The following is a 14,223-nucleotide window of genomic DNA, read 5'->3' as shown; positions in this document are numbered from 1 at the left end:
TACCTCTGATACCTCACCTGCTATCCCCGGGGGGGGGGGACAATGCTGCACCCAGACCTTCAAACACTCAAGCTCTCAGCATGGCTTCTTCTACCAATACCAACAAGGAGTCTATGCTAAGCAAGCAAGTCCTTGACATTATCACAGAAGCTAGAAGGCCCAGCACCAGAAAATCTTATGCTGGAAAATGGTAAAGATTCTACTCCTGGAGCCAGTCCAAGAGGGCAGACATTCATCTGCCCTCCATTCCTCTTATTCTAGATTATCTGGCTGAGCTTTTTAATAAGGGTCTCTCCTTCTCCTCCATAAAGATCCATGTCTCTGCCATCTCAGCACACTTTGATACAGAAAGTACAGTTTTGTACCTACCATAAATGTAGATGTTCGAGTGGTTATGCTGCTGCAGTCATCACACTTGGGGTTATCCTACCATCAGGCGGTCCCGCAGTCGGCCCGAATTCCAAAGCCTTGGTCCGGCGTTGGTTGTCGTCGCTTCTTCCCTGACGTCAGTGCGGCAGGGGTATAAAAGAGGCAGCCAACGCCATTTTCTTCAGTTTTTCTTGGGCCAGATGTCAGGTGCCCCAAACTAAGAAGGCAGAATAAGAAGCTTGCAAAACATACCTTAGTGAAAAACAATAGTACTAGTTGTAAGCAAATACACCATACAGACATGCATCCCAAAGGTTGATGTACATGGAGATATAAGAAAAGCCTTGTTAGGTAGAGGGGATGGAGGGAGGGTAACCTGGACTGCAGCTGCATAACCACTCGAACATCTACATTTATGGTAGGTACAAAACTGTACATGTTCATCGTGCTATGCTGCTGCAGTCATCACACTTGGGTAGAGTCCCAAAGCTATGGCTGGGTGGTAGGAGCTAAACTGGGTTAGGTGCAGCTAAGATGCCCTGCAGAACTGCAGTGGCAAACCCAGCTCTGGTTTTTGAGTATAGAGGAAGGTGGTAATGCTTGGTGAAGGTGTGCACTGAACTCCATGTAGCTGCCTCCAGAATGTCCTTTGTTGGGACTCCTCGGAGGAAGGCTGCTGAGGTTGCTGTAGCTCTGGTAGAGTGAGACCTAATATTAGCAGGCACTGCTTTCCCATGGTGTGAGTAGCAAAAGCAGATACAATGTGCTATCCATTTGGAGATGGTCTGTTTTGAAATAGCCTTTCCTTCTGAACCTGGTGCATATGATACAAGGAGTTGGTCAGATTCTCTGAAGGCCTTTGTCTTGTCCAAATAGTAACGTAACTGTCTGTGAATGTCCAAAGAGTGAAGGAGTCTTTCTCCTTTATTCTGTGGGTTTGGATAAAAGGTGGGCAAGTGTATGGTCTGATTGAGAGCCACACTGGATACTACTTTTGGCATGAAGGAAGGGTTGGTGCGTAAAGATACTCCGTCCTGATGGAAAATGATGAAAGGTTCCACTGCCATAAGTGCCTGCAGTTCTGAGACTCTGCATGCTGAGGTGATAGCCAGCAGCAGGGCTGTTTTCCATGACAAGTAGTGAAGCTCTGCTGAAAAGGCTGGTTCGAAAGGAGGAAGTGTTAACTTTTCCAGCACAAAATTTAGATCCCAAGTTGGAGTTGGTGGTTTTCTGGGGGGTCTTATATTTTTTGCCCCTCTGAGAAACTGCCTTAGCAAAGGATGAGAGAAAATGGGAGGAACCGTATCATATTGAGCTGAAATGGCTGAAGCATGGCTCTTTATGGATGAGAAAGAAAGGCCTTTGTGTAGCATCTCAGTTAGATATTGGAGTATGTGCGGAATATTTGAGATGCCAGGATTTAGACCTTCTGGCCTGGCTCCATACACAAAATCTTTTCCATTTGTCTGAGTAAGTTTTTCTGGTGCTGGGCCTCCTGGCCTCCAAAATGACATGCTGGACGTCCTTTGAGAGAAGTGTTGTTTGATAATTTAAGGTGTTTTCCATGCAGCTAGATTTAAGGTCCTTAGTTGACTGTGAAGGATCTGAGAGTTTTGTTGGGTTAACAGCAGAGGGAATTGAGGTAAGATCCATGGAGGGCTGTGAGTCAAGTTTTGTAGTAGTGGGTACCAGTGCTGACGATCCTCATTGGTCCGGACTGGCCACATCTGTGGTCTCTCTGATCTGGCTTTCAGTAATACCTTGGTCAGTAGAGGCAGAGGTGGGAAGGCGTAGACTGACAATGCTGTCCAACTGAATGATAGGGCATCCACTTTCCAGGCCAGGGGATGATAAGTCCTTGTGCAAAATTTCTGTAGCTGGCAATTGTTGGTTGCGGCACACAGATCTATGTCTGGTGGTCCCCACCTTTGAATTATCATTGAGAATACTTGTGGGTGTAGTCTCCACTCATGAGGGTCTGTCAAATTTCTGCTTAATTCGTCTGCCAATATGTTCTCCTTTCCTGGCAGGAATTGTGCTTGCAGTTGTACTTGGTAAGTTAATGCTGTGTTCCACAAGTCCACTGCCTGTCTGCATAGTGGGTAGGTGTGCGTTCCTCCTTGTTTGTTTATGTACCACATAACTGTGGTGTTGTCCGTCCTTATTAGAAGTTGTCCTGGATGCAAGAGGTCCTTGAAGGCTGTTAGTACATTTTTTACAGCTAGCATCTCCTTTTGATTGATGTGTAGTTGCCTTTGGTTTGCAGACCATTTGCCCTGTATGCATTGTCCTGCCATGTGTGCACCCCAGGCGTAGTCTGATGAATCTGTTGTCAAGGTTTGGTTTGCTGGAGGTAAGACAAAAGGAAGGCCCTTGTTTGCTTGGCATGCTTGAGCCCACCATAGAAACTCTTTCTGAAGGCAGGGAATGAGAGTTATACTTGCTTCGAGGCTGTGTCTGTGTTGGGACCATACACTTTTTAGGTACCATTGTAGTTTTCTCATATGCAGCTTTGCATATGCAATTAGTTGAATGCATGATGCCATGTACCCCAATGCCTGCAGGAATTTCCTTGCAGTGAGCTGGGTAGAAGTTGCCATCTTTTTGAAGTACTGAGCCAGTTGTTTTTGCTTGTCTGGCATGAGGTAAGCCATCTGGGCCGTTGTATTCAAGCTGGCACCCAGGAAAATTATTTCTTGTGAGGGTATTAGTTTTGACTTCTTTTTGTTTACTGTGTACCCTAGGCAACTTAGCAACTTTGTTACAAATGCCAGATGCTGTAGTAGGATGTCTTTGCTGTCCACTTAGATCAGGCAGTCGTCCAGATATGGATAAATTTGTATTCCTCATTGTCTGCAGTATGCAATTACTGATACCAGGCATTTCGTGAATACTCTGGGCGCAGTAGATAAGCCAAAGGGCAATGCAGAGAATTGATAATGCGTTGTGCCTGCCAAAAATCTGAGGTATCTTCTGCAATCTTGTCTGATAGGGACATGCAGGTATGCCTCTTGGAGGTCCAACGTTACCAGCCAAGACTCCTTGCCCAGCATGGGAAGAAGCTGCTGTAGTGTGAGAATTTTGAATTTGGGTATGTCCAGGTACGTGTTTAGAATTGAAAGGTCTAAGATGGGTCTCCAGGCTTTGTCCTTTCTTGGTACTAGAAACAGTCTTGAGTAAAATCCTTGACCTTGCTCTTTTGCAGGTACCTTTTGAATTGATTTCATGTTCATGAGAGCTGAAATTTGCATTTGTGCCTCTGCCCATTGGTTTGTTGGCAGATTTGACATGCCTCTCATCCGTGGTAAAGTGTGAAAATGAAATATGTAGCCTCGGGTAATAATATCCAGAACCCATTTGTCCTTTGTTATGATGTGCCAATTTTGTGGAAAAAGAGCCAGTTTTCCTCCTAGAGGTGCTGCCTGGGCAATTTTGCTTGGCAGGCGAAGAGGAAAGTCATTGAGTTTGTTTTCTGAAGGGTTGAGATCTGTCGTCTCCCCCTCTTTGAGTTGTTGTTCGCCATTGTCTAGGCCTGAAGGTACCTTGTGCCTCGCCTCTGCCCCTAGGGCATCTGTACCTGCCCCTTTGGGGCCTGTCTGAAGCAGGAAAGGACCAGTTTTTTGATGGCCAGTTTCTGCTGAAGCGAGGAGGTTGCACCTGTAAAAAATCTTTAACTGTTTGCATTGATTTTGCCTTTTCTTCCATTTTCTTTAAAACTTCCTCTGCTTTGACACCAAATAACGCATCCTTTTGCAGTGGAGCATCCAGTAACTTTGCTTTGACATGGTCTGGTAAGGTCTGCTCTTTTAGCCAAGCATGTCTACGTATTACAGACCCCGTGACCGCTGCTCTACATGAGGCCTCCAAAGAATCAAAACCACACTGCAAGGTATGTTTTCCCACTTGTTCTGCTGCATGCAACAAATCTTGCATCCCTTTGAAATCTAGTTGATCTGTTTGAGGGATCATTTTCTGTTTTAACTGAGTAAGCAAGTACTGCTGGTATTTAATCATGTGGAATTGGCAGTTTAATGCCCTCATGGCCAAAGTGGCAGAGGTATACACTTTTTTCCCCCAACTTCCTAATGCCCTGGAATCTCTTTCCGCAGGTAGTGGATTCTTAGCAATAGAGGCCTTTACCCCTTTGGGACCCTGGGAAATGGTTTCTGGGTCTGCAGCAGGGCTTTTACATAAAAACTTGTGAGAGTCAGGGACTCGATAGTATCTGTCTGGTTTAGGTGGTGCTGGAGGTAAGGAATCTGGATTTAGACTGGATTCAGTGTAGACATCATCCAGAATGTCTAAAACAGGAGGAATGGCTAGGGGTCTATGCTGAGGTAGAAGAAGAAACTCACGGAGTCTTTTCTTGGAGTCAGAGTAATCTTGTCCTTCCCAGTGGAAATGCTCTCTCATGGTGTGCCGGGTTTCCCCAAAAGAGAAGTCTTCAGGGGGGGAAACAGAGGGAATAGACTCCTCAGCATCTCAGTCTTCATAGAGAGGGAAGGGGTAATCCTGTTCCTCAGAGTCTGCTGAGGAAGTGGATTCCTGGTCAGAAGGAGGTAAATCTTCCTCCAGTCTAGGCCTTTTGTCAGGAGGGGGCTGGAACCTCTGATAAGGGTAATCAGGTCCTCCGCCATTTTGAGCATCTGTTTTTTAGGCATAGGGTACTGTGTGGGAGTCTGTGGACCCGGTTTCTTAACCTTTGGAAGCTTAGCGTACGACTTAACGGAGAGAGTCGTCGGTTTAAAGACACCTTCTGAAATCGAAGGCCTGTCCATAGTCTCTGGATCGCTGCCAGGGTTGGCGTCCGCGAGTTGAGGAGGAACTGGCTCCAGTGGCCCAGTAGATTCTGACTGAGAGGTAGTCATATTTTCTAAATCTGCGGTAGTCAGAGGCTGCGTAGGCGCCTCACTGAATACCGGAGATCCGGCGGCAGGCCTAACCGAGACCTCGGTATCTGGTCTAGGTCTAGGCTGCCTGTCTTTGTCCTTGTGTTTTTTAAACATAGCAGTTGTCAGAAGTTCCAACGACATGATGTAGTTGAATTTTCTGCCAAAATAATGTCGGGCGGTATCAGCCTGATGCTTAATAGTGCGTTTATTGAACCTAGCGCAAAACCGACAACCAGAAACGTCGTGGTCTGGGCCTAGGCAAGGAATACAATAAGAATGAAAATCCTTATGAGGTATTTGCTTCCCACAAGAAATACAATTATTAACTTTGTCTGACATCGGTCTGAGGCAAGAAAAGTTTCCCCAACGGGGTACTTAGCTTTATAGAAGACTTCGGTTGAAATTCTGTTCGAAAATCTCAGGAACTGGCCGACCGGCACTTGCGAACTGCTTCTGCTTCAGGCACCGCGCGGCAAGAAAGACTGAAGAAAATGGCGTCGGCTGCCTCTTTTATACCCCTGCCGCACTGATGTCAGGGAAGAAGCGACGACAACCGACGCTGGACCAAGGCTTTGGAATTTGGGCCGACTGCAAGACCGCCTGACGGCAGGATAACCCCAAGTGTGATGACTGCAGCAGCATAGCACGATGAACATCAGCCATTGTTCTCCCACCCTCTCATCAAACAATTCCTTAGAGGAGCTTTTAATATCAGGCCTCCCAGAAGACAGCCCACCCCAGCCTGGGATCTGAACGTTTTAGAAAAGTTTACTCTGCCCCCATTCAAGCCTGCAGCATCCGCAGAATTAAAGTACCACTCTTGGAAGACTGCCTTTCTCCTGGCTATCACTTCAGCCAGGAGAGTGTCAGAGCTTCAAGCTTTAATGGCCATTGAGCCATTTATCATCTTCCATGCAGACAGGGTCTCCCTGAGAACCAACCCCTCCTTCATGCCAAAGGTGGTTTTGGATGTTACCCTCAGCCACGCCATCCACCTGACCACCTTCTTCCCTAACCCTCAGAATAAGGGGGGAAGGATACTATGTTCTTTGGATGTGCACAGGCAACTCAGACTTTATCTGGATCTTACAAAGACATTCACGAAAACTGACCAGCTCTTGGTCAGCTTTAAAACAGGGGCACAGGTGAAACCAATATCCAAACAGACCATTTCCAAATGGATAGCACTCTGCATCCAATTTTGCTAGCCCTTGCATGGAAAACCTCCTCCTAGGATCATCAGAACCCATTCCACTAGGGCAACCTCTACTTTCACAGCATTCCTTAGGGGGGGTACCCACCAAGGACATCCTGGAAGCTGCCACATAGACTTAAGTCCCCACCTTCACCAAGCATTACCATCTGAACCTATTCTCAAAAGCTAGGCCTGGGTTTGCCTCTGCAATTCTGCAGGGCATGCTCACCCAAGCTTAAGTTTCTATCAACCCTTCACCCTTCTACTCCGCTTTGGGAATCTTCCCAATGGTGATGACTGCAGTAGCGAGAAATGAAGAACATAACACAGTTGTGTACACTTACCATAAATGTAGATGTTCGAGTGTTCTCACTGCTGCAGTCATGCTTCCCTCCCTCCTTCACCCTGACATCTGTTGTCCGTAGAGAGACACATTTCTATGGGGGTCTCACCCCAGGACAACTAATTATTAAAATTGGACTTCTTTGGTTGGTTAAGGCAAGAAAAACTGAGGTAATGGCATTGCATGCTCTCCTTTATAGCTCAGACGACCTGATGTCACCCAGCATGTGACAGCAGCCGATGCACAAAACCTTGACTGTGATATTCGGACTGACTGAGGGCTACCACAGCATGGATAACCCAATGGTGATGACTGCAGCAGTGAGAACACTCAAACATCTACATTTATGGTAACTGTACACAACTGTACTATCTATTTTTTTTTGTTTTGTAGTGAAATGAGAGGAAAAAGGGTCATGGTGCAGAAGTGGGACCTGACTGGCTGAGACAGGGGGAGGGCGTGTTCTGTATCTGGCTACCTGGCAGGTGTGCCAATAGAAGGAGCAGATTTTCTTTCTTTTTGCAGTTCACTTGAACAGCTGGGAGCGGGGTGGATTGGGTACTGTCTGCAGGAAGCCAAACAAATGACATTCTATAGTTTTGCAAAAGTCCTTTTTTAAGAGCTAAGAGGGTGGGGGGGTACTTAGTGGTACTGTCACAGGCAGGTGGTACAGCCAATTACGCTTCTGTTGGTAATTGTGGCATTCACCAAATAAAGCACTTCTGCATTTCCCTAAGGGTGACATTCAACATTAGTACATTCATAAATGATCATTTCTTAGGCACTTAACAATAGTTATGAAGTAGTGCTAAAAATCTTCACTACTTACCGCTTTCTTTTAACCCTAAGTGACACTTTGGTCTGAAGCAAACCAATGATGAACCGAATCACCTGAAAAGGAAAACATTAGAAGCAACAAGAAAAAAAAAACTTGGTTAAACTATTCGAACAATATGCAAGACACTAGTCTCAACAGAGGATCGCAGCTACATTCTTTCTTAACTTGAAAATAATGAACCAAGTCAGAACATTTACTATAAAGCAGTGAAAAACATTTGTCTGACCTTTCACATTAAATTCTGAACACTTTAAGACAAGTGTTTCAGATGGAAAGCTAACAAAAATAACTGTCCTCTTATGGGTACAGGTTGATGTACATCAGTGCCCATATCAAAGTTATTACAAAGAATTTTTCCTTCACAGCAACAATCCAGACAACAGAATTTTCCTACATCCACTTCCATTCAGTCTCCATGGCACAGATAGCTATCAGATTTGGACAGTATCTGTATTCAGCTTTACAATCAAGAGATTTAACATCAGAACTTTCTTACCACTGCAGTGATGGCGAACCTTTTGGGCTTGGCGTGTCAAACATTTGGAAAATGCCTATCTTGACTTTGCTGGCATGTCACCCCCTCCCTCCAACAAAAGAGAAACAATTCTTTACATATTCATTTATTTAAAAAAGTACAGTCCAATCATGTGTGCTGCTATGTATTAAAAAACTAAAAAAAAAAAATCAGTGACTTACAATAGAGAAAACAATATGTGTACTGAAAATTGGGCTTAAAATTGTGCACCAAAAATGACCCTACATTTAATAGTCATGTTGAATTGAACTGAAAAAATATGGAACAACACTGCATTTGATTTGATTAACATCAATTAATGACTTCTTTGTTGCTGAGTTTTAATAAACAAGTGCGGGGTCACATAGTTCTTGTATTTTTGTTCATTCAGTTTCTTTGGTAACTTAAGTGTTGCCGAATGCTGGTGTGTCATTGACACGTGTTATTGGTTCACCATCACTGTACTAGTGTGTCAACTGTCTGCAACATATCAATGATCTTTTAAATTACTAATTTGCTGGTTGGTTGATATGGCAGTCATACTGAGCCTGTCAAATTACTTACTTCCTCAGATTAGTTAGCACCTTGGACATAAAGAAAACATGTAGAGTAGATGGACAGAGGCTAGGGCATTACAGCAACATGACAACAGGAAAAGATAAACTGCATATCTAAAAGTAAACCTCTTTTAATGAGCTTTATTCAACATCATTCTTTCCCCATCAGACAGTTCCACCAGATGGCGAATTATTAAACACCAGTATATATTTACATTCATTTTTTTTCTTTAGTTCCTTTAACAATTCACCATTGTTAACTTTAATGGTCTCACCTTTCCTAGTTCTCTATTTTGTCAGACTCACTAATATACATTAAAAAAAGAGCTGAAATAATGGAGAAAAAAATTACATGTGGTAATAAAAAAAAACGGTTAAAATAATTACCATAATCACTCTTGACATTTAGTTTGGTTTTGATGGAAGAAAATGGTAACCCGTTAGGGTAAAATAGGTACTAAACAGACAGAATTGTTCAAATACTGATGCAGGACATGAAGCAATAAGTACAGAGGGAAGCTTCTACTAAATACAGGCTATATACGAGTGCCTCAAGTACCAGACAAGGTTTACTAGTATAATGATACAAGACTACTGCTTGCCTTCAAAAGGACAAATATGATGAAAACTTTTACTAGTACAGTGGCCCTCACTGATGGAAAGTACAGCTGTGAAATTTCCACTTACCTGCAACAGCAGATGCTCGTAGAACACATTGCCTTACTGACATACAGGTAGTAGTGTCCACCAATCTTTGGCAGTCTACTAAAGCTCACAGCTCATCCCCCTGTCTGTCTGTGGGTGTGATGGACCACTCAGCTGAGAGTGCAGGGACTGCCTTTCAGTTTTCTACCATCAAGATGGAAGAGAAATGAAATTGCAAGCTTGCAAACACCCACTGTTCTAAATCAAAAAACACACACAAAAGAGAGATGGTGGGTGGGTACTGCCAGTAAGCAGTGTGTTCTACGAACATCTATTGTTTCAGGTAAATAGGGCTTATATAACTGTACTATGTCAACAAACACAGTGCATTACTAGCATATGGGTAGATTTAACTTTACCCAGCCTGTGAGGAAGAAGGATAAGGTCCAGGAGCCCCTGAAGAATCGTGAGAGCAAAGCCTATTCTGTATTTAGAAAAGGTTTCCAGCTTGCAGTGCTTCACACAAGTAAGGACAGAGGACCAAGCTGCTACACCAATAATGCATGTGTCCTCAAAGCATGACTACAAGGATGTCTGGAACAGAATCTCTCCAGCTGTATGTTTTGAGAGGAGGTGAACAAAGCCATGCGGTATTCCCCACATCTGGGCTACATACTGGAAACACCACTGCCTTCATCTGCTTCTCATGAGAGTCTACCCAGGAACTGCTTAGTCTGTCTGCCAAGACATTTTGCTCTAATGGAATGTATGATACGTAAAGAGTCAGAAAATGCTGTAAACCCATCTCCCAGGCCATCACTGCCAACTGGCACAGATGTTATGACCTTGTACCCCCTTGAATGCTGAGGCACCACATCAATGAGGTGTTGTGTGTAACCACCAAAAGCGGACTCAGAGTCCAGAATGAGTGAAAGGCTTTCAAGACTTGGATTACTGCCAACATTTCCTTTACAATGATGTGCCACCATGTGTCCTTGGGCCAACAAGTTGTCTGCACTTCCACTCCCACTGACACAGCTCCCCAAGCAAAGTTGCTAGAATCTATCTGGTCAGATCACACTGGATTCGTTGGGAAGAAGATAAGACCATGATTAACATTTGACTGTGCTCTATACCACTGTAACTCTTGTCTAATGAAGGGCAGCATGGTTATTTGACATTCCAGGGAATGTAGATGCTGGATCCACCAATTCCAGAAACACCACTGAATTGTCCACATGTGGAGATGGGCCAGTGGTATCATGAAAATCACGGGCAGCATAAGTCCTAGAATTTTTAGGAATTCTCTTACCAAAGCAAAATTCCTACTGGAAAATTCCTGAAACACCATTTGTTCAGATACGACTTTGTTTTTGGAAAGAAAGGCCATCCTTTTATAGAAGTTGATTAAGCACCCCAAGAAGACGAGTCTTGGCAAAGGTGTCAGGCACAACTTCCAGAGGTTCAACCTGAACCCTAGCAAGAAGAAAAAGGGACATACCTTCTCCAGTGATTCTAGACACCTGGATACAGACTCTCCACAGATCAACAAGTGGTTCAAGTAAGGCAAGGCATGAATGCCAAGAGTCCAGCAGAGAAACATTACAAGAGCAAGGCATTTGGTAAACACCCAGAGCACAGTGGATAGCCCAAAGGGCAATGAAGAGAACTGATAATGTAAATAAGACACAACTATCTCAGTCATCAACTGAAGTGTTAAGAAATGGAGGTATGGTGATATGCTTCCTTGAAATTCAGGGTCACCAAGAAGCAGCAGCCCAGCAAAAGAGGAAGCACTGTCTGCAGGCTAAGTATATTGAACTTTGGACATTAATAAAGGAATTCAGAAAGGATAGGTCCAACACTGGTTTCCACAACAGCTCTATTATTGGAGCCAGAAAATTCTGGAGTAGAAACATTGCATCCTTTCTGAAAGAGGGGTCCATTCTATGACCCAAGATTCCGGCATCTGCGAGAGTATAGGAGGGAACAAATTCTGGTCTGATGAGAGAGTGGGAAGCTCCTTGAATGGAGGCAGATGTTCCTTCCACTGCAACATGTAACCTCTGCCAATGATGCTGAGCACCCATTTGTAGGAAGCACTGATGTCCAGGCCTCCTTGAGAGAGCTAACGTTTGAGATGGGGCACCTAGAGGCAGACTTGGGATAGATGGGTTACATATCTTGGCATAGTCATAGGTTGAGAGGGGGATATTATTTTTGGAAGAGGAACCCCTCTTGTTACTTAGGGCATACATTTTGTCTTGCCATTTCCTACTGGTGCCTTGGCTATTTTTTCAGCTGGAACTTCTGTTTGCTGGGCCATCAAAAATTATTCTTCTCACTGAAGGGAAACTTGGGCAGATGGAACATTCTAGACACCGCTTGCATCAGTTTACCACTGTCATCCTAGTGTTTAAGGATTTGATTAGCTGCTGTACGAAACACACAATCAGAATCAAATGGAGCATTCATAATCTCATTTTTACCTCATCAGAGAAGTTTTGACTACGCAACCACGTATAATACCCAATCACCACAGGGGTCACTGCATTTCTAAAAACAGTATTGGCCCCTTCCAAGGCACTCCTAAAAGCAAGTTTAGACACTTTGGGGAAATAATGAACACAGTATCTTTGACAAAGACTTTTTGCTCAGTGGGTAAAGATGCAGCAAACTCATCAAAACTATACATACACTTCAACACAAGCTTCCAAATAAAACACTGGCAGATAAACATCTTAAAGGGTGCCATGCTAGACTGCACCAGCTTCCTTCCCTGAGATTCTAACCACTTTGCCTAGCTTATCTGAAGGGACAGGGTTTGATGATGAAGACATAGTTCTTCTGATGGAAGATGTTGCTGGGCATACAGCAACAGGATCTGCAGATATGGGGACTTGGAGACCAGGCATGGTCAAGCAAACCCTGAATTTTTTAGACAAAGACTCATTCAATCGAGAAGAATTGCAAGCTTTCTTAAAACATCCTGCAATACCGGGATTAATAGAAGGAACATCACCATGTCTGGGCCTCATCCTCCAAAAGATCATATACCATTGCTGACCTCGGCAGCAGCTGAAGATTGCTCCCAATTGAATACATGTCAACCTAGCTAGCATTTGGGAAAAATAAAATATCTGTTTTGGTTTCTGCACCTGTTCATCCTCACAGGAAGCTGACTGAACAGACTGACACTTCTGAAACATCAGATTCCAAATCCCTTTTAAAAAGGAGATCCCTGGTGGTTGTATGGGGGTGTGAGCACCAGTGTTACTCGTAACCTGGGTTTGTACCCTGTAATCAACTCTGCCTGAAGAATGGATCTAGACACAGCCACCCACTCTGGCAAAATCAGAGACTGTTGCCTTGCAACATGATGGGCATTCCGTTTCTTCTTGGCATGTACTGCACAGGTGGGAGAATCTTCTGGGGGAGGTGTATCAACAATGGCAACAGACACTGCACCCCTGACTTGCCCTCAGCCTAAAGAGTTTGGTTCTCTCAGTCTTGAACCAGGCACTGGTACAACCATGGAGAATGTGCTTGACTCTCATGTTTTTCACAATTATGGTTCTAACACCCCATCACAGGAACTTGAAGCAAACAAAGACGAGTGAACAAACAGTCTTTTTAAGGCTACTGCAGAATCACAAGCTGTAGGCTGAGGCATATTTTATCACTTAATTCTGTATTTTTAGGTGCACAAGGGGTAGATGGTGGTGGGGGGGGTCACTGTATTGGAGTCCATCAAGGCAGGGAAAAAGAAACTAGGCAGCTCAATACCAAAATACTAGTAGTGTGGTCAGCCCAGTAAAAGACATAATTTCTAGTACTTTCCTTCCTCCCCCTCTAAATAGCAATCTAATGACCATTTTTGTAGGGATACTATGAACATTGCACTGAGAAAATGTCAGTAATTTCAGTAACATAGTTCAAAGCAGAAAATACATGCACAAAAGTCCCCTGAGTTTGTAAACCATGGCTGATTTTAGTCCAAGTGAAGTGATGCTGCATAAAGGGCGGCCATGGTGGTGCAGCGGTTAGCGTTGTCACCTCAAAGCAAGAGGTTCCCTGGTTTGATCCTTGGCTGGGGTGCCTTCTGTGTGGAGTCTGCATATCCTCCCTGTGGTCGCGTGGGTTTCCTCCGGGTGCTCCGGTTTCCTCCCACATCCCAAAGACATGCTGTAGGTGGATTGGACATTCTAAATTGGCCCTAGGTGTGAGTGCATGTGTATGTGTGCCTTCTGTGGAAGGTTGGGCGCCGGGCTGGCAACTCGACACTGTAAAACTGCACTGCCAATCATGAGCAGACAGCTGATCCACTGTGGCGACCCCTAACCGGGAAAAGCCGAAAGAAGAAGTGATGCTGCATAAAGTAGTATTAGACAAGAAATAAATCAGAAACTGATGAAAAATTCCTGTCAAAAAATGTTTAGCATGCAAAATGTTTCCAAAAGCAATCTGAAGTTTATTTCTGCGGGGGTTATTATTCTAAAAACTGCACCACACAACACTTTCAGTGACAATTCCACGCACAAAATACACACGCAAAAGTCCTCCCAGTTAAGTAGAAAAAGCTAGTTTCAGTCAAAATGAATGGACACAGCCTATAACAGTATTAGACATGAAATAAATAATAAACTAATAAAAAAAAATTCCTGTCAAAAATGTTGCAAAATGGCACTAAAATCAAGATTTAAATGAAAAAATGCTGTAATCCTGCTCGATCACCTCAAATAATCATGATCCCAAAGAAAAAAAAAGTTACATTGGCAAGTTTTCCTGTCAAAACTTCAGTACTTGCGTATTATCGCAACCAGATTTTTTACATCCTGTAATTCCGCAAATTTTCGGTAAAAAATGGCAG

At 43.9% G+C, this 14,223-nt stretch overlaps 1 protein-coding gene across 1 annotated transcript in view; it reads right to left on the bottom strand.

The window, feature by feature from the left end:
- LOC122789760 (heat shock factor protein 3-like) overlaps positions 1–14,223 on the bottom strand; it is a 1,295,435-nt gene that overhangs the window by 460,774 nt on the left and 820,438 nt on the right. Inside the window, exon 6 of the mRNA XM_044057197.1 lies at positions 7,629–7,690. Coding sequence (XP_043913132.1) covers positions 7,629–7,690 — 62 coding nt within the window. The remainder of the gene's footprint in view (positions 1–7,628; positions 7,691–14,223) is intronic.

Source organism: Protopterus annectens, chromosome 15.part0 (genome assembly GCF_019279795.1).
Source record: "Protopterus annectens isolate FY-2018-M chromosome 15.part0, PAN1.0, whole genome shotgun sequence".
In the NCBI taxonomy this organism is placed as follows: Eukaryota; Metazoa; Chordata; order Ceratodontiformes; family Protopteridae; genus Protopterus; species Protopterus annectens.
This window is presented reverse-complemented; position numbering and strand designations above follow the sequence as displayed.